Here is a 19,742-nt window from a genome sequence, read left to right on the forward strand (position 1 = left end):
CCTCGGCCTGTGCGAGCTCAGCCGGGCTCCACCTGCAATATGAGGGAGGCCTCCCACTTCCCTCCCCACCAACACTTGTCATTATCTATTATTATTTCCTATTTGTGGCCACCTCCCAGACTTCACCACTGCAGACTGACTTTCAGGTAGGTAGATCGGTAGATAGATAGACAGACAGACAGAAAGACAGGCAGGCAGGCAGCCGAGGGGCAGGTGACACACCTGGTTGAGTCCATGTGTTGCAATGCACAAGGACCCAGGTTCCAGCCCCAGCTCCCCGTCTGCAGGTGTTTCTCTTCCCTTCCTCTCTGTTTTTCTGTCTTAGCCCCCCCCCCCCATTGAAAAATGGCCACTGAAGCAGCGGCTTCATAGTGCCAACACCGAGCCCCAGCGGTAACCCTGAAGGCAGGTGTTTCTGTTTCTCTCCCTCTTGATCTCCCCGCCCCTCTTTATTTCTCTCTTTCCTACTCAATAATAAAAGAAATGGGGGTGGGTAGACCTGCAGCCCTGTTTTACCACTCATAAAGCGTTCCACCAACCCCCTGTAAGTTGGGGGGTAGGTGCTTGAACCTGGGCCCTTGTGCGTGGTGATGTGCAACCCCACCAGGTACGCCCCTGCCTGGCCGTCAGCCTAACAGCTGATGTCACCCATCCCTGGAAGGAACAGCACGCGGGTCATGGGCAGAGGGTGGTCGCTCCCTGTGTGGGAGCGTGGCTTTCTTGCCTGTCCAGTGAGGGGCTCCCTGTGCAGCCCCCAGACCTGCATGGCCCCCATCACCGAGCTTGGTTGCATCCCAGCCCCCCATCAGCACTGGGGGCAGCTCTCGCCCCCCCCAGTCTCTCCGGACACTTGGACACGCAGCTCTCGGAGGATCCTAGACGCTCGCTCTTGTTTCTGCTGAGGCAACAGAGCTCGAAGCCAGGTGTGACTACTGTGATGATGGACTTTTTTTTTTTCTTTTTTTCTTGGGGGAATTCATGGTTTATAGTAAATACAGTAGGTGCTAGTTTATACTAAATACAGTAGTTGCTGAGAGTTTGACTTCAGTGTAAGACACCAAGATTGACTTTTAATTTTTATTTTTCCTCTTTTGTTGCCGTTGTTGTTTATTGTCATCATCGTTATTATTATTGTTGATGTTATTTCTGTCCTTGTTTGATAGGACAGAGACAGGAGGGGAAGACAGAGAGGGGACGAGAAAGACACCTGCAGACCCGCTTTAACACTTGTGATGCGACTCCCCTGCGGGTGGGGAGCCGGGGGCTCAAACAGGGATCTTTACTCCGAACTGGGACCTTTATGCCACCTGTGCTTAACCCGTTGCGCTACCGCCCAAGTCCCCCGCACCCCCCCCTCCTTTTTTTTGCTAGAACACTGCTCGGCTCTGGTTTATAGTGTTGCAGGGGATTGAACTTGGGACTTTGGAACCTCAGACATGAGACTCTCTTTACATAACCACTATGCTATCTCCCTCCCCCACCCCCCATTGACTTTTAAAATAGCGCCATTCTCAGCTCTGGTTTATGGTGGAGCCTCTGGCATGAGAGTATTTTTGCAGAACCATTATGCTGTTTGCTTGGCCCAGATCGGCTATTCTTAATTTAAAGGAGGGAGACAGCAAAGGACCCCTCCCCCCTTCCATCCTCCAAGGGGCTCCCATGTGGTACCAGGGCTTGAACCCAGGGCTTTCTGCTGGCTGCACCATCTCTGGCCCCTGAGCCTTTATTCTTTCTGTATCTGATGCCTGAGACTCAGTCTTACAAGCCAAGGGGTTTTCTTTATGAGAGAGATTTGACACCTGAGCACCACTTCCTGTCGGGAGCTGGGATTGAACCCAGGGCCTCACACATGCTGGTCCTGTGTTCCACCGTGGGGCTGTCTCTCTCCTCCCCAGAAACTGTCCTGAGGCTTCATGACGTGTGCTGATGGGTCGTGACTATGGGGGCTGGGGGATTCCACCCCTCACCCTGCCACCCCCCCGTCGTTCCTGCCCCTTTTCTGAGCCATCCTAGTTGGATGCTTGGGAGCGGGCCACCTCTCTGTGGCCGGGTGGATGTGGGCACCGCCCTGTTTGCTGCTGGACACCTCCACTGACCGCCTGGGCCAGCTGCCCCAGGCCGTGTGGGGACATCCTTGGACCGTGGAAAGTCCCCGTGGGCTCGCGGGCCAGGTCCCAACCGCGGGGCCTGGGGTGGGTGGCCGCTGGCGGCAGTTCCATTTGCCTCAGGTCACTGTGCCCAGCACCCGGCCCTGCCCACCCCGCCTCACAGAGCCGTGTTTGTCATGTGGGTGTCACCAGCCCCCGGCCCATCCTCCTGCCTGTGAGAGCCCTGGGGGCAGACAAAGGCCCCTTTCTTCCAGGGCTCTAGGTGGCGGCTGACAGAAGTGTTCAGGGCCTAGTGTCCTGCTCACCTCGGCGCCTGGGGCCGTGGGCAGCTCTAGGAAGCCGTGATTTCAGTGGGGCGTCCCTGTCCCCGTGGGGAACTCGGGGCACCTCTGAGGCTCTTGGCGTGGGCCCCCCATTCACCCACCCACTGCACCTTCTCAGATGGCAAATACACGTGGATGTGAGCAAACTGAATTGGGGAAGCACATCTGGGGTATGGCGGACACGGCTGGGGGTCAGGCAGGAACACAGCCAGTGCCATCCTCACAGTCTCTTGGGGTGCTGTCTGGGGAGAGCATCCCTTCAGCAGGGATTGGACCTGTGATCTCAGAGCCCCAGGCAGGAGAGTTTGTGTAGATCCCACTTTTTAGTTTTAGGCTCTATGCTGAAGATGGGATTAGGGTGACTGTGGGAGGCTGGGGAGACTGCACAGGGGTCTGCAAACAGACTCTCCTGCCTGAGGCTCTGGGGAAAATAAATAACACGTCGCAGAGTGATGGCAACTGTGGAGAGTTGATGGACGTTGGCTCAGTGCCAGCCGCCACTGGTCACCAGTCTGCAGCCCACACAGGCCCTGCCCAAACTTGGGGGTTTCATTTGTGTCCTGAGTTATGTCTTGGGGGACATCTGTGATTTTGCTGGAGGCCGTGTTTCTGGGAAGGCCCCTTCTCCAGGGACCAAGTCCCGAAGGTGGCGGTCACAATACCAGAACTTTCCACTGGGCACGGCTCTGCCCAGGGCTGGGTGAGCAGTGGCAGCCGTGGTGGGGCCCTGGGGGGGTCTCCCCATGCTGACCCGGCCCCTCCTTTCTCTCTGTCCAGGTGAGGCGGCCCTCCGTGAGCCCAGGATGCAGAGCCTGCCGGTGGCCTCGGCCCTGAGCGGCCACCGCACCGGTCCCCCACCCACCAGCCCCAGCAAGCGCAAGTTCGGCCTGGAGCCTGAGGACCTGGACTCTGACAGCGGCCACGCTGCCAAGATGAGCCGCATCTTCAGCCCTCACCTGTGAGTCCCCCCTTGCCCACGCTGAGCCGTTCATCACTCGCCTGACATCTCACTCTATGGCGTGGGGACAGACAGTAGCAGGGTTTATATAAAGATACTTTTAAAATTTCTACTTATTTATTATTGGATAGAGACAAAGAGAAATTGAGAGGGAGAGAGACAGACACCTACAGCCCTGCTTCACCACTCATGAAGCTCTTTCCCCTGCAGGTGGGGACCAGGGGCTTAAACACTGCAGTGTGTGTGTGCTCAACCAGGTGCGCCAAGCCAGGAGAAAGGACGTGCACCTTCTGTCCAGCTGCCTCCTAGGACCATGGGGTGGGGGTGGGGGTCCCCAGGATTTGACATGTCACTTGCCTCGCACCTGGTGCGGGGGTGCTCGTAGCTTACTTACTTGGGTGGTGTGTCGCTTTGTGGCCAGGACCCCCAGGCTCAAGCCCAGCCCCCACTCAAGCAGGTCTGGTGAGATGGAGTCTGGGACAGTCCGTCCTCAGGAGTGACAGCCCATGTCATCCTCCAGACTCAGCGTGTGATATGTGGGGGTCCCCCTGTTACACAGGGAGGGGCTGGGTCTACACCCTGGCAGAGTTTGAGTCCCCCTGTCCTCGCTGCCAGTCTCCCATGGTGGGGGCTGCACGTGGAGAAGCCCCTGGGCACCCGGAGGCTTCACCCTGCTCCCCCCACACCCCACTCTGTCACCAGCAGGCTCCCCCAGCCTCTGCTCCTGGCGTTTGGCTTTCCCTTGTCCGTGAGCCCATGAGGGGTGGGGGGCAGGTTCTGGAATCTGCCGTGCTGCTCGCCAGAGAGCTGTCTTCTGCTCCAGGGGAGGCCGTGGAAGCCCCCAGGTTAGAGGGGCTGCGCACACCCAGGAAGGCAGCTCTCTGCTCCTGGCAGGAAGGGCAGGCCTCAGGGAGCCCAGCTTCCTCGTGGGGGTACCTCATGTCAACCCAGGTATGTCTCACATGTCAGCCCGGTGCTGAGTGCTCGCCCTGCAGAGGGAGCAGGCTGCACACCAAGGTGGCCGAAGCTCCCTCCCGGCCCCGCAGCCACCCAGCCCACCTGCTACCCTGTGTGGTCCTGTCACCCACATGCTGCCTGGTTCTGCCGCCTCCCAGTGGACACGTGAAATGGCGCCTCACTTCACTGTGGGGGGACCCTTTCTGGAGGGACACGAGCAGTGGGGGAGGTGATGGGTGTCCTGAGGGCTGTCCCCACTCACTGCCCTGCAGGATGCTGATGCTGAGGGTAGAGAGCACCCAGGACTGAGGGGAGCACTGAGGGCCTAGAGGACAGGCAGGAGCAGAGGCAAACACTCTGGGCTGAGCTCAGGTGCAGAGGCTGGGTGTCTGCAGTCTGGTCCGGATCCGTGTCCCCAGTGCTTCCTTCCTTCCTTCCTTCCTCAGCAGAGGCTCAGACCTCCCTCACAGCACACAGGATCGTGGCCTCCAGTCCCTCTGGGGGTGCTGGTGTGGCTGGGTGGGACTGCTGAGGGCCTGCACTCCCTTTCGGGGGAACGGGGCTCTGGGGTCAGCGGCTGAAGTGGAGGGGCTTGGGCTGAGGTAAGCTGCAGTGTTTGTGGTCATGCTGCATGGGGGGTTCGGGGGCTCCTCCTAGTCTCTGCAGGGAGCCCCTCACACCTCAGGCCTTGTGGAGGGCGGGGACTATGCCTCCTCCTTCCTTTTTAAATTGTATTTATTCATTTACTAGATACAAACAAATTGAGAGGGGATGGGTTGAGAAAGAGGGAGAGACAGTGTCACCACTTTGTAAAGCTTCCCTTCTGTGGTGCGTGGGGGGGGGCTGGAACTCGAGTCCTTGTAACTGTAACACGTACACTCAACCAGGCGCACCACCACCCACCCCCCAAAATATTATAGTCTCTACAATGGTCTTTTTTATTTTATTTTTCCATTTTTTCCATTTTATTGGACACAAGACAGATCCCGGTTCAAGCCCCCGGCTCCCCACCTGCAGGGAAGTCGCTTCACAGGCGGTGAAGCAGGTCTGCAGGTGTCTTTCTCTCCTCCTCTCTGTCTTCCCCTCCTCTCTCCATTTCTCTCTGTCCTATCCAACAACAATAATAACTATAGCAATAAAACAAGGGCAACAAAAGGGAATAAATAAATGTTTTTTTTAAAGTTTTAAAAAGAAAGGAAGAAGCAAACTGTCTCTAAGCCCTGTGAGAACTCTGGTTCTCTGGGAGGTGGGAGGGCAGGGACACAGAGCTGGATGCTGGGTGTGGGGTGGAGCTGGACCATCACCTTACAATCTTGTCACCCACTACTCACCACAAATTTTAAAAGGGAGCGAGTCAGGTGGTAGAGCAGCGGGTTAGGCACACATGGCGCGAAGCACAAGGACTGGCTAAGGATCCAGGTTCAAGCCCTGGGCTCCCCACCTGCAGGGGAGTTGCTTCACAGGCGGTGAAGCAGGTCTGCAGGTGTCTATCTTTCTCTCCTCCTCTCTGTCTTCCCCTCCTCTCTCCATTTCTCTGTCCTATCCAACAATGACGACATCAATAACAATAAAAACAAGGGCAACAAAAGGGAAAATAAATAAAATTTAAAAAATTTAAAGGGGGGGATCCTTCTCAAGACGCGCGCGCGTGCGCGCACACACACACACTCACACATACACACTCACACACACACACTCACACACACACTCACACACACACTCACACACACACTCACTCACACACACACACACACTAACACTCACACACACACACTCACACACACTCACACTCTCACACACACACTCACACACACACTCACACACACACACTCACACTCACACACACACACACACCCTGGGTGGATAACTGCAGGAACCGTCCTGCCTGAGGGGGGTGATTTCCCCAAGGGGAGCCTTGTTTCTGCCTCTATCAAAATAAATACTAAAACAGAATTATCTGGGAGTGGAGAGCACTGCTCAGCTCTGGCCTTTGGCGGTGCCGGGGATCGAACCCGGGACTCTGATCCCACTGCTCCTGGAGTCCATTTCATTCTTTCCATCTTATTGAATAGGACAGAGAGAAATTAAGAGAGGCGGGGAGAGACACCAGAAGCCCTGCTTCGCTGCTTGTGAAGTGTCCCCTTGCAGTTGGGGAGCCCATATCCTTCACCCACCCCCCCCCCCCCCCCCCCGTTCACCTGTCTCCCCCAGCACAACGGGCGCCCCCCATGAGTCCCCAAACTCCTAATTGGATTTCAGTCTTTGTTTTTCTGGGGGGAGCGTCACTGCTCTGAGTCAGAATTTTGTCAGTCGTGAAGGGGGGGAAGAACAGCACAAAAGTGTCCTCCAGTCTGGGTGGGGGCTGGACTCCAATCCAAGTCGGGCTTCCTCTGCCAGTCCTGAGAAATTTCCTGTCTTCCCCTCTCTCTCTCTCTCTCTCTCTCTCTCTGTTTTCTCTCCACTTCTCTGATTGTAGTGGGTGACAGGGTTGTGAGATGTGGGGGTCTAGAGCCCGGCCACACCCACCACCAGAGCCCTGTGTCCCCAACCTCCCACCCCACGAATTATCTGTTTATTTAGCAGAGCTGGGGCTGCGGGCCTGTGTCATTTCACTATTTCACTGCTGCTGGGCCAACCTTTTAAGCTGTCACTCAGGTACACAGATGGACACACACACAGGGCAGTGCTAGGCTCAGGCATAGATGTTTCTTTCTCTTTCTTTTTAATATCTATTTGTTATTGGATAGGGATGGAAAGAAATTGAGGGAAGGGAGGAGATAGGGAGACACCTGCAGCACTGCTTGTGAGGCTCTCCCCCTGTAGGTTCGAGCCCCTGTCCTTGCACACTGTAATATGAGCGCTTAACCAGGTGCGTCCCGCCTGGCCCTTCAGGCCAGGATGTTGTACAGGGTCCTCTGAGGTACTTGCAGTACTTGGAGGAATCACTTGAGTCCAAGGCCAAGTCTCTTGTCAGTAGCATCTCTGAATGTGTGTGGGGGGGGGGGGGGGCGGGGGTGGTCTTATATGGCCCTGGTGCATCTAGCAAAAAGCACCCCGAGATTCCCCAAAAGACTTGATGCCCAGCTCCCTGAAGGTCCCGGGGGTATGGGGTATGTTTCTGGGACCCCACTCTCTGCCTGGTGGCGCCGTCCAGCTCTGACCTTGGGGACCCCTCTTCCATCTGTCCGAAGTGTGTGTCCTCCTCCCGCCCCTGAGTTCTGTTCTTATGTCGCCCGTGACCCACGTGCTCTGTCGGCAGAAGGCAGTGAGTGCGGCTTGTTCTTGGGGTTTCCACAGCAGTTCGCAAACCTCCTGGGACACTGCGGCCCATGGCCTGGGCTCTCTGGGCCGGAGGGCACCCTGCCCACTGGGCCACTGGGAGCTGTGCTCTGCAAGTCCCCTCTGTCCTCGGGGAGGGGGACACCCTGCCTGGCTGATGGGGAGGCTGTCAGGTATGTGGGCTGGGGACAAGAGTGCTGACCCGTCCCTCTTGTCCCCTGGTGCACGTGGGGTGCTCCCCATCTGGGAGGTCAGCTCAGGGTTGCGGGTGGGAAGGGACAAGGATGACGACATGCAGCCCTCCTCAGGCTCCCACCTGTCCCCCTCAGAGCCGCTTCTTAGAGCTGCCGAGAGTGCTGTAGACACAGTCGGTATGGGCAGGCATGGGGGGCAGACAGACCCGGGTCAGCACACGACTCGCCCCTCAGCCTGGGTTCCAGGGACCCCAAGGAACTCAGAACCACAGATTTGGGGGCGGCTCTGAGTAGGTGGGCGAGGGCAGCTGCTCCTGCACCCCAGAGCCAGCCTTGGTGGCTAGACCACCACAATTCCCTGGGGCCACTGCTCAGGCCCTATTATCAAAGTGGGTGCTCTGGTGGGGGAGGAACACAGGTTGAGGAAACTGGGGGGAGGGTCTCACGGGCCAGCACTCTTTTTTTCTGGGTGTCCCATCCCCCTCCCTCCCTCCCTCCCTCCCTTCCCCTCCTGGCTGGACAGTGGGGACTTTTATTCTGACGGGCGGCTACTGGGCCCAGTGCCAAGGCTCCCTGCCAGGCTGGGGAGCACAGCTGGGGAGCACGACTGGTGATTAAAGCGAGGCTCAGGGCCCAGAAGCCTCTTCTCCGCCTCCTGCCCTGGCTCCCCCTTTCCTGAGGGCGCTGGTTTCCTCAGAGGCTGCCTCTGGGGGTGGGGCACAGAAGGGGTGCTGAGCTGGGTGGCCCCACAGGGGAGGACACAGTGCCTTATTCCCGGCTGAGTGAGCCACTGCACGTGGGGTGGGGAGGTGAAGGAAGATGGACGGGCGGGCGCCTGATGTCCAGAACAGCCTCCTGCAGCCACTGCTCCCGACTTGGATCCGGGACCTTCCCCAGAGCTCTGGTAAAGCACCAAGAGACCTGGGTGCTACCTAAGTTGGTGTTTATGTCGGCCTGGGTGCTTCCCCTGGGAGCCACTGATGACAGTAGTAGCTGGGCCTGAGTGTCTGTGTGTGCCGGAGCCCAGGACTGTGCACAGCACCCAGGGAGCACCATGGAGGGTGGGCAGGGCTGTGGGGGGCTCTGCTCCCTCAGGACCACTGGTGGCTTGTGCTGTCCGTCCCCAGGCTGGTGGCCAAAGTGACAAAGCTCCTTCATCCCCTCAGGAACAGGACAGCTAACGGGGACTGCAGGAAGGACCCCCGTGAGCACAGCCGCAGCCCCGTGGACAGAGCCGTGGCCCCCACTGTCAGCCTGCATGGCGGCCACCTCTACGCCTCCCTGCCCGGCCTGGGCCTGGAGCAGCCCCTCGCCCTGACCAAGAACAGCCTGGACACCAGCCGGCCGCCGGGCACGGCGCCCTCGCTGACCCCGGCTGAGAGGCAGCAGGTGAGCATGAGCGGGGCTACGCCGACCTTTTTATCCCACGTTGCGTGTCCTGTTGGGGTGAGGCCGCCCCAAGTGCAGCCTGCGCTGTTGCTTTTAGTTCACATCCTGCAGGGGCCGTCTGGTAAAGTGGACACATTACCATCCTTGATGACCTGGGTTCGAGCCCTTGGTCTCCACCTGCAGGGGGCAGGCTTCCCGTGCAGTAAGGCGGGGCTGCAGGTGTGTCTCTCTCCCCCCTTTCTCCTCATCCTATCTAATCCAAAAAGAAAAATGGCCACTGGGAGCAGCTGAGTCCCCCGGATGACCCTGGTGGCAATAGAACAAGCAGACTAACAAAATAAACCCTGCTTGGGGAGCTTCCTCAGTGCTCTCTGGTGCTCCCATGTGGTGCCAGGGCTCATGCCTGTGTTTGTTCCAGGGAGCCCTGTGCTTGCGGTCCTCCCCAGGACTACGTCTGGTCACTTATGCAGACACCCCCTTCCGGAAGCCAGACAGTGACAGTGCTGGTCTTGCTCCCTTGGTGATGGCGTGCCCCTAGGCTGGGCTGCCTGGAGCAGGCGACTGCTTAATGGCCTGAGGTCACCCCACTTTCCACTTCGTGACTCAGCTTGGCTGTTGGGGGTGGGGGCTTGGTTTGAAGATGTGGCTGCTTGGCAAGGGGGCACTGAGCACTGCTGTGGGAGCAGTCCCCCTATTCCCAGCCCCCGTGGCTCTGGGAGGCTGGGGCGGGGGCTTCCTGGACTCCTGTGGAAACTGTGACTCTAACTCTGGGATCTGGGAAAGAAGGTTCTGGAGGGCGTGTCCCCCAGGCACAGATGGGCTGCCCTGAGCCACTGACCCCACTCCCCCGCTCTGGAGGGTCTGCCCCACCTTGAGAGTGAGGAAACGGAGGCCGGGGGTCTGTCTCTGCCCTGCCCACTCCCACGCCCTCATAGCCTGTTCCCAGGCGACTCCCATGGGTGGTCAGCCCAAAGGAAGGGAGAGAGGGTGGGTGGACAGAGGAAGGAAGGGCTGGCCAGCCACAGGAAGGTGACGGGGTGCTGCTTCCCCTGGGCACTGCCCCCCACCCCCTGCTGCTCAGGTCCAGTTCTGTCCCTGCCCCACTGTGGTGGGATTCCTAGGGACACAATGGCCTGGGGGTGACACACTGGTAAGAGTATCACACAAGACCCTGGGTTCAAGCACCACGCACAGCACCCAGGGAGCCCCATGGAGAGTGGGCAGGGCTGTGGGGTCTCTCCTCTCTCAGCACCATGCACAGCACCCAGGGAGCCCCATGGAGGGTGGGCAGGGCTGTGGGGTCTCTCCTCTCTCAGCACCATGCACAGCACCCAGGGAGTCCCATGCAGGATGGAGCAGGGCTGTGGGGTCTCTCCTCTCTCAGCACCATGCACAGCACCCAGGGAGCCCCATGGAGGTGGGCAGGACTGTATGTGTCTCTCCCTCCTTCCCCTCTGCAGACTTGTGTCTCAGTGTGCAGTGTCTCTGGCCAGACTCTGGGGCCCAGCAGAGTCTTGTTCCCTACTGACTAGGGCCCTGGGTTCTCTGTGGGGTTGGTGGGCCCCAGGGTCTGGCTCTCAGTGCCTCTGTCTCCGCTCCACAGAACCGGCCCTCAGTGATCACATGCGCTTCTGCCAGCAGCCACAGCTGCAACCTGTCTCACTGCCCTGCGACGCACAGTGGTTGTGGGCCCAGCCTGGCCAGCTACCGCAGGGCCCCGATAGGTAAGCCTCTGGGGCGTGCCCTAGAGAGACACGTGGGGGGGCCTCATTGCTCATTTGGATGGCTGAGCGCAGCCCCCAGTTCAGGGAGAGAAAAACCAGCACCTGAGCTCCTGGTTCCATGGGGACCGCCTTGTGGTGCTGAGGCTGGAGACTGCAAAGCCAAATGCTGAGCTCCAGGCAGCAGGTGGCGTCCCCAGTGGGCACAATCCCCACGGGCCCTGCAATGCTGGCATCCTCCCCGTGCCGCGCCAGCCCAGCAGGCAGGCACACGCCCCCACCCCTGTGACTTTCCCCCGGTGCCGTTGGGCGGGGCCCTCGGTGCCAGCCCTGACCCTGCCCTGTCCCCCTTCCCTCTGCAGCCTCGTCCGCCGCCTCCTGCGACCCGGTGGTGGAGGAACACTTCCGCCGGAGCTTGGGCAAGAACTACAAGGAGCCGGAGCCAGCAGCCAACTCCGTGTCCATCACGGGCTCAGTGGACGAGCATTTTGCCAAGGCCCTGGGTGACACGTGGCTGCAGATCAAGGCGGCCAAGGACGGGGCGGGGGGCAGCCCCGAGCCCGCCTCCCGCCGGGGTGCCCAGCCCTCCAGCCCCTCTGCCCACATGGTCAGCCATGGCCACTCCCCCTCTGTGGTGTCCTGAGGCCCCTGGCGGCCGGTGCTTCCCAGTCAGTGCTGAGAGACGGGGAAACACGCGGGGCCCGGGGCAGGGGTGCGGCTCCCCCCCCCCCCCCCCCCGCCTCCCACTTTGGCTACCAAAGAAACGCCCGGACAGGTCCCCCTCGGGGACGCCGCCGACCCCGCCAGCACTGGTGTCTGATTTGCACTATTGGTGTTCGGGGCCCTCCGCGATTCCCATCCTGTGGGTTGCAGGCCTCTCTCTAGATTTCAGGTGCTTTTGCGACTGGTCTGCAGCCCCTTGGGCATCATGAGAACTTTCTCTCCAAACAAGGCGGCTGGGGGGTCTGGGGGGTGGGGCTTGCTGTGCGATGCGTTTTAACAGGAACAAAAATAGCTGGTTTCTATTAACTGCAAAGTCGGGGGCTCACTCGGGCTCAGCCCCACACCCCGTTACTGCTGGTTCAGTTTTGCTCTGAGGTTCGCTTGTGGGGGGCGCCCCCGGCCCCCCAGACGTGCAGGACACCGTGGTCTGTGCTGGGCGCGCCGTCTGCCTCCCCATCTGCTGATGACTTGCTCCTCGGGGTGGGGGGGCATGTCCGCCTGTCTCCTCAGCACCCCCACCCCCAATCTGTGACGGGGCACTGAATGCTTCCTCGTACCCGGGGCCAAGGGGGCAGACATTCCTCTGAATGCACGGCTCACGCCTTATTAGCGTCTGCTGGTGTGTTTTTGTTTGTTTTTTTGGTCATGCTCCCCCCTACATTCCAAACCCCCCCCCCTCAGCAGGCCGGGTGCCCCCACCCCCTCCCCACAAGAGGCTGACTCCCTGCCGGCCCCACAAGTCATGCGAACACTTTTTCCATAGTAACTTTTCAGACCATCGTTACGCTGCGCGTAAGGACTGTACAGAGAAATTTGTAGGTATTTTTTGAAGAACAATTAATTCGTTAATGATGTGTAGCTATTTAATTTCGCCCTTTCCTATTGTAATCATTCATTTTTTGTTCGAAAAAAAAAGTTGATCTTTTTTTTTGTTTTTCCCCTTTTCCTTGTCTGTAGACAGTGCGGCCCATGGCCACCTTGTGGGGGCCCTGTGTCATGGCTACCCCTCGGGGATGCTGTGTCTGCCTTAATAGCCACTAGTCTGTTCACGGCTGCAGGCGGGCTCTGCACAGGACAGCTGGGGGTGGGAGGCGTGGCCCGGCCTATCTGGGATAGGGAGGGGGTCCCCAGGAGGGGCCTCCGGCACCCAACATGTCACTGGGACGGGGTGCCCACTCCCACCATACTCTCTGTGTTTGTAAATCTGTAATATACCATTCTCTGTGGCCTGTTTTTCCTGGAAGAAGAAGAAAGAAAAAAAAAAAAAGGTTTGGCAGGCCATCTCTTTTTTTGTACTTAAAGTAGCCTTAAGAACAATAATAAAGTGCTCTTAAACCACGGCCTCTGGGTGACAGTCCATGGGGGGTGCAACCCATCCCCCCATGGGAGAGGGAGACCTCTGGGGGCCTGGTGGGGAGCACAGGGATGAGAAAACGCAGCCGGACGGACCACAGGGCAGCAGAGCCGGGTCATTATTGAGCTCAGGGCTGGCGGGGTGGCGGAGTCCCGGGGGACAGTGCAGGTGAGGCATGGGCCCCAGTGTCACCAGTCCTGGGGTGCAGTCCTCCTCTGGCCCCGGGGGTCCTGGCTCAGACCGTCTCGTCGTCACTCATGTCCCAGATCTGCGTGGAGAAGAGAACAGGGTCCTGGGTGAGGGGGTGCCCAAGGGTACAAACTCCCCTGTCGCCGAAGGCAGGGAGGGGCACCTGGCCTCAGAGAAGTGCAGCCACCCACTCCCCAGGGGCAGTGCCACAAGCTCAAAGGGGCCAGGCCCCTTGCCCTGAGCCACACAACGAGGAAGAGCAGGACAGGTCATGTGACCCAGAAGGGCTGCCTGGAGGAAGAGGCAGATTAGATTGGCTCTGCTCAGGGGTAATGCTGGGTCTCTCCAGCTCACTGAACAGACCATCTGCCTGGTCAGACACTCAGGATGCTGGATCTGGGGGGGACATCTGGTGCGTGTGGTGGGGTGCTCCGGGTCTAGGAACCAGGCTCCGGGAGCAGGGGGGAAGCTCAGCCTGAGGAGGCCCAGCGGCCCCTGGTGTCACCTGACACCAGAGCTAGGTGGGGCTCTGGTCTCTCTCCTTTTCTGAGAAGAATGAAGGATTCAGAAGGCACCTGGCCAAGGGCTGCTCACGACCTCACTTCATGTACATTGCTTTGTGCGAGGGCCAGGGTTCAAACCCCCACTCCCCCACCTGGAGGGAGGACGCTTCAGGAGTGGTGAAGCAGGGCTGAAGGAGTCTCTGCCCGCCATCTCCGACTCCCCCCTCCCAATTCCTCTCTGTTCCGTCAAGTCAAAACAAAAAGGAGAAAGAAAACAAACCATGGCCACTGGGGGCAGTGGATTTGTAGCGGTGGCACTGAGCCCCAGCGATGACCCTGGTTGCAGTTTTAAAAAGAAAAGCAACAGAACCGCAAGCAGAGCAGGGAGGGTGGCACATACTTTGCCTACATAGTGGGTGAGTTCTTGGGACCCCAGACACCAGCTAGAGACAGACCTCTAGATGCGAGACCAGAGGGCTGGCCAGCTCGGCCAGGGGACCCTGTCACAGCACCACCTATGTGAAAAGCCTTACCACAGGGCTTTTAAAAACCATGCCCTGGGGGCCGAGCATTAGTGCAGCGCGTTAAACGCACATGGCGCAAAGCACAAGGATCCTGGTTCGAGCCCCAGCTCCCAGTCTGCAGGGAAGTCAACTCATAAGCGGTGAAGCAGGTCTGCAGGTGTCTTATCTTTTTCTCCCCCTCCTCTCTCTCGACTTCTCTCTGTCCTATCCAACCACATCAGCAGCAATTATAACAACAACATTAAGGGCAACAAAAGGGGGAAAAATGGCCTCCAGGAGCAGTGGATTCCTAGTGCAGGCACCGAGCCCCAGCAATAACCCTGGAGGCAAAAAAACCAAAAAAACATGCCTTGAGGGTGCCTGGCAATTAATTACACACCTGGTTGAGCTCTCCTGTTTCCATGCACATGGACCTGGGTCTCAACACCCTGCTCCCCACCTTCAGGGGAAACTTCACAAGTGGTAATGCAGGTCTTTCTCTAACCTGTCCCCTCCCAATTTTCCTGTCCTGTCAAACAACAACAAAATTAAATAAAAGGAAGAAATGGCTGTTGGGAGATTTGGTGTCTACACTGAGGCCCTGTGATAACTCTGGTGGCAGCTCCCGTGGATAGACCTGTCGTCCCCTCATCAACAGGGAGGAAGGAGCCTGTCACCTCCCAGGATACCTAGGGCCATGACGGTATCACTCCCCACACTGTCCCCTGCCCTGTGAGGCCGAGTGAACAGAGGCGTCTAAAGCTTTGAGGGCACTGTCAGGGGAGAGGACTCCACTGCTGTGTGTGTGAGGAGGCTTGGTGGAAGGCTGTAGTAAGCTTCTGAGTCTTAAGGTGTGGGGGCTGCTCTCTGCCCTGATCCAGCTCTAGTCCTATTCTCAACTCTGACACCATCTTCCCAGCCAGTACTTCTGATCCACCTGCATGCTAGCTCTCAGGCTCACACAGAAGGCATGGGCCTCTTGGAACACAACTAAATAGACCTCCGAGCTGCTTCTCGCCTAACGTCCCTATTCTCATCTGCTCTAGTCTTCTCCTCCCTGTTTTTAAACATTTTTGTCCTGCTTTATATTTTACCACCTTTCAGCCCCCAAGTTGCAGATGCTACTATGATGCCATCCTGACTCCCCTGGGCAGACAACCTCACCAATGTGTCCTAGAACCTCACATCTCCAGAGCCCTGCCCCACTAGGGGAAGACAAACAGGCTGGGGGCGGGTGGGTGTGGGGGAACGGTTGGTGGTGCACCAGGTTAAGCGTACATATAGTATGAAACACAAGGATCCCTGTTCGAGCCCTCACTCCCTACCTGCAAGGGGGTCACTTCACAAGCAGTGAAGCAGGTCTGCAACTGTCTGTCTTTCTCTCCCCCTCTCAATTTCTCTGTCCTGTACCAAAAAAAAAAAAAAAAATTGAGAAACGGTCACCAGGAGCACACTGGGGGTATGGATCCACCTGCCAACGCCCATGGCCAGCAGAGAAGCAATTACAGAAGCCAGAACTCCCACCTTCTGCACCCCATAAAGAATTTTGCTCCATACTCCTTAAGGGGGAGAAATGTGAGGGGAAGATGACCAGAGGGCTCTGAACCCCAATTCCATCAGGACCCAGAGAGAGAAGAGGAAAAATGGAAGGACATTTGGAAGTAGTAACAGGTGACTTAGAACTCCCATGTGGGCTCGAACCCAGGTCCTTACACACTATAATGTGTGTGCTCAAGCTGGTATGCCACCGATAGCCTCTAGCAAATTGATTTTTTTTAAGGTCCACACCCATGATACTGACGGTTCCCAAGGAAACAGAGGCAAGGAAGACAAGGACACACCCACCAGGATAGGGAACCTGGTCTCTAAGAACAATAGTAACTGCAACAATAAAACAAGGGCAACAAAAGGGAGCCAATAAAAATACTTATGAGGCTCGGGGCGGTGGCGCAGCGGGTTAAGCGCACGTGGCGCAAAGCGCAGGGACCGGCATAAGGATCCCGGTTCGAGCTCCCGGCAGGGGAGTCGCTTCACAGGAGGTGAAGCAGGTCTGAGGTGTCTCTCCCTCTCTCTGTCCTCCCCTCCTCTCTCCATTTCTCTGTCCTATCCAACAACGACATCAACAACAATGGAAACAACAAAGGCAACAAAAAGGAAATAAATAAATCTAAAAAAATACTTAATGACTTAAAAACAACAAAACAGAGGACTGTGTGACCCCAGAAGTGTGGGGCAGGATCCCAACGGCCCGGGCAGATACAGCAAACCCAGGAAAGACTAAGGGTCCTGCTCCCCACTCCCAGAGGACAGGTCAGGGTACCTCTTCAAACCCAGCCGAGAGATGACAAGGCTTCTTGAACACTCGGTCCCGGAGACCCTGTGCCGGGCCGTGCCCAGGCCAGGCAAACCCCCCACCCCCACCCTACACAGCGGTTTCCACTGGGTTAAGCCCACATTCCAGCGCCATGACGAGAGCCCAGTCTGGGTGACAGGCTCCTGGGATGTTTGAACCCAGATCTGAGAAGATGGGAGGGGGATAGAGGGGGTTCTGGGGAAAGAGGACTCCCTGACTGACTGGGATCAGCCCCGTCCCAGAGAGGATACTGTCCCCAGCGAACTCCCAGACAGAGAGCATGGTGGCAGGGTCTTCGGAACGCGGGTGCAGCAGAGGCAGACACCTTCCAGAGCTGCGGATTCATCTCCCTGTCGTCCCCTGGGCCCTGGGGAGCAAAGGCCCCAAGGCCACACGTCAGGACTTCCTGAGCCCACGGAGCTGGGGTGTTGAGAGGACACGCCCTGGATTATGGGGAGACCATCACACTCTAAATTTAGTCATTGGAGAGTTTTCACCAGCCCTCCCAGCGCAGGGGTAGGCTGCAAGTGGCCTTCCACCGCCCTGAGAGCTGGGTCAAGAACTGGCCTCCCTGCTCAGTGCCTGGGGAGGGGGGGTCCAGGCCTCAGAAGAAATTCTTAGAGCCAGAAGAGCCTGTTTGAGGCCCTGGGCCTGAGCCCCAGCACCACATGGAAGCACCATGGGCAGCACTGGGGAAGCTCCATACAAGGTGGAGCCGTGCCCCCTCTCCTCCCAGTGCAGGCCGGGTCCCCCACGGTGGCTCACAGCTGCCCCGTCCTTGCCCCAGCCTGTGGTCTGTGGTCTGTCCCCATCACAGCCAGGAGCCACTCCAGACCCCTCCTCTGCCCACATTAGGCCAGTTTGGAGTTTTAAGGTCTCAGAAATTGGGGTTCACCTCTGTGACACGGATGCTATGCCAGGCGTCCAGGGGACACAGAGCTGACTGAGGCAGGGTACAGGGCTCCCTCTCCCTGGGTCCCAGTGGTCACGTGGGGGGCAGCAGCAGGCCAGGCAGACCGCTGGGCGCTCTGTGGTCACTCTGCTACTGCTGGCCCAGGAGGATGGAATATTCCAGAAGAAAAGGCTCCAGGGAGGCCCCTAAAGGAGACAGCTACCTCTGAAACAAATCCACTGTCCCTTTCCTAAAGGCCTCCTGGAGGAGGTGGCCCCCAAGGGATGGAGATAGTGGATGGCGGGGTGATTGATGGGGGGGGGGCAGGGCCAGTTTCACCCAGGGACCACAGTTCCAGGTAGCGGCTGGCCCAGGGCATGAAGCCAGGCAAGACTCCACAGGAGGCTGCGCTCAGGACTTGGGGGGCAGGGGGGGTCCACCTACGAGTGCTACCCTCAGCCCCCAGATGCCAACTGGGGTCCAGGGGCCTAAACAGAGGCCTGGGTGTGGGCGGCGAGGCTCCAGGGCCAGGAGTGCTGGGGGACAGGCCCAGGCTGGCCCTTCCCTTGGAGGCTGGCCCTGCACCTAAATATAGAGCATGCGTGTAAGGCCACCCACAGCCCCGTCATGGCGGAGCTCCCCCAGTTCTGCCTCCCCCCACACACACTGAGTGCGGACTGTGGGGGGAGGAGACGGCACTGGCAGCCAGACAGGAGGGCGGAGGTGGTGCGGTGCCCAGGCTGGGGAGGCTGCCTTCTGCCCAGTATTTTTCCTGCCCCAAGTTGCCCCATCCGGGCCTGTTCCTTGGTGCGGGAGTAGGGGGGTGGGAGGAAGCGGCTTAGCCCCCCGCCAGCCAGGTCATTACTTGAACGAGGATTTTTTTTTTTTTTTTAAGAGCAGGGCTGGCAGCACAGTGTTCTGCAAAAAGATTCTCTTGCCTGAGGCTCTGAGTCCCCAGCATCAGCCAGAGCTCAGCACACACACACACACACACACACACACACACACACACACACACACACACACACACACACACACACACAGTTGGGGCTGCGGGGACAGCACAATGGTTCTGCAGACAGAACAGGGCTGTTGGTGCTCTCATTAAGTCCTTCCAGGGAGTCGGTGGTAGCGCAGCAGGTTAAGCACAGGTGGCGCAAAGCACAAGGACCTGCGTGAAGATCCCAGTTCGAGCCCCCGGCTCCCCACCTGCAGGGGAGTCGCTTCACAGGCGGTGAAGCAGGTCTGCAGGTGTCTATCTTTCTCTCCCCCTCTCTGTCTTCCCCTCCTCTCCATTTCTCTCTGTCCTATCCAACAATGATGACATCAATAATAACTACAACAATAAAACAACAAAGGCAACAAAAGGGAATAAACAAATATTAAAAAACAAAAGTCCTTCCAGTGTGGTTTGGGAGGTGGCGCAGTGGATAAAGCATTGGGCTCTCAAGCATGAGGTCCTGAGTTCAATTCCTAGCAGCACATGTACCAGAGTGATGTCTGGTTCTTTCTCTTTCCTATCTTTCTCATGAATAAATAAATTCTAAAAAAAAAAAAAAAATTCTTCCAAAACCTTCAGAACACCCTGCTTCAGACCCCTGTCCTCTGGGTTCTCCGTCTGAGCCCCCGGGCCCCATCAGACGGACAGTGGACACCAATGGCAGAGGTCCCAGGGAAGAGGCTGCATTTTGGTTTTTAATTAATTAATTAATTAATTAATATTTATTTGTTTGTTTATTCCCTTTTTTACCCTTTTATTTAATTGCTGTAGTTATTACTGTTGTCATTGTTGGATAGGACAGAGAGAAATGGAGAGAGGAGGGGAAGAGAGGGGGAGAAAGACACCTGCAGACCTGCTTCACTGCCTGTGAAGTGACTCCCCTGCAGGTGGGGAGCTGTGGGCTCGAACTGGGATCCTTATTCTGGTCCTTGTCCTTTGTGCCACATGCGCTTAACCCGCTGCGCTACCTACCGCCCGACACCCCAGAGGCTGCATTTTGACGCAAGAGGAGCAAAGCCCCTGCTGTGCGTCCGTCCTCAGAGCCCGGCCCTGCCCCGGCCCTATCCTCCATGACGGACACCTGGCTGTCCCGGTGACTGGCTCACCCACGTCTGCCTGGGTCCACAGCCTTTTGGTGATGCACCTGTCACTCCTGGGCCCTTGTCTGTGGGGACCAGCCCTGCCAGAAGCCAGGAGGCAGCTCTGCCACAGGCCTGTGCTGTGATAATCGCAGGGACAGCCGTGGCCCGGGCAGCCCTCTCCCACCCACCCCAGGCTGACTGCACAGCCAGGCTG

General features: G+C 58.0%; 2 protein-coding genes across 6 annotated transcripts in view; one reads left to right on the top strand and one right to left on the bottom strand.

Annotated features, from left to right (window-relative positions):
- The window catches only part of VGLL4 (vestigial like family member 4), a 104,894-nt gene extending 91,902 nt beyond the window's left edge, over positions 1–12,992 (top strand). For all 4 annotated transcript variants that reach the window (XM_007517096.3, XM_060180718.1, XM_060180719.1 and 1 more), the window contains 4 exons: positions 3,209–3,389; positions 8,986–9,208; positions 10,812–10,932; positions 11,292–12,992. In XM_007517096.3, the coding sequence (XP_007517158.1) occupies positions 3,209–3,389; positions 8,986–9,208; positions 10,812–10,932; positions 11,292–11,572 (806 nt within the window). In that variant the 3' untranslated portion in view covers positions 11,573–12,992. The remainder of the gene's footprint in view (positions 1–3,208; positions 3,390–8,985; positions 9,209–10,811; positions 10,933–11,291) is intronic.
- Positions 12,922–19,742, bottom strand: part of ATG7 (autophagy related 7) — a 133,796-nt gene continuing 126,975 nt past the window's right edge. For both annotated transcript variants that reach the window (XM_060180707.1, XM_016185563.2), the window contains one exon: positions 12,922–13,274. In XM_060180707.1, the coding sequence (XP_060036690.1) occupies positions 13,242–13,274 (33 nt within the window). In that variant the 3' untranslated portion in view covers positions 12,922–13,241. The remainder of the gene's footprint in view (positions 13,275–19,742) is intronic.

Source organism: Erinaceus europaeus, chromosome 21 (genome assembly GCF_950295315.1).
Source record: "Erinaceus europaeus chromosome 21, mEriEur2.1, whole genome shotgun sequence".
Classification (NCBI taxonomy): Eukaryota; Metazoa; Chordata; class Mammalia; order Eulipotyphla; family Erinaceidae; genus Erinaceus; species Erinaceus europaeus.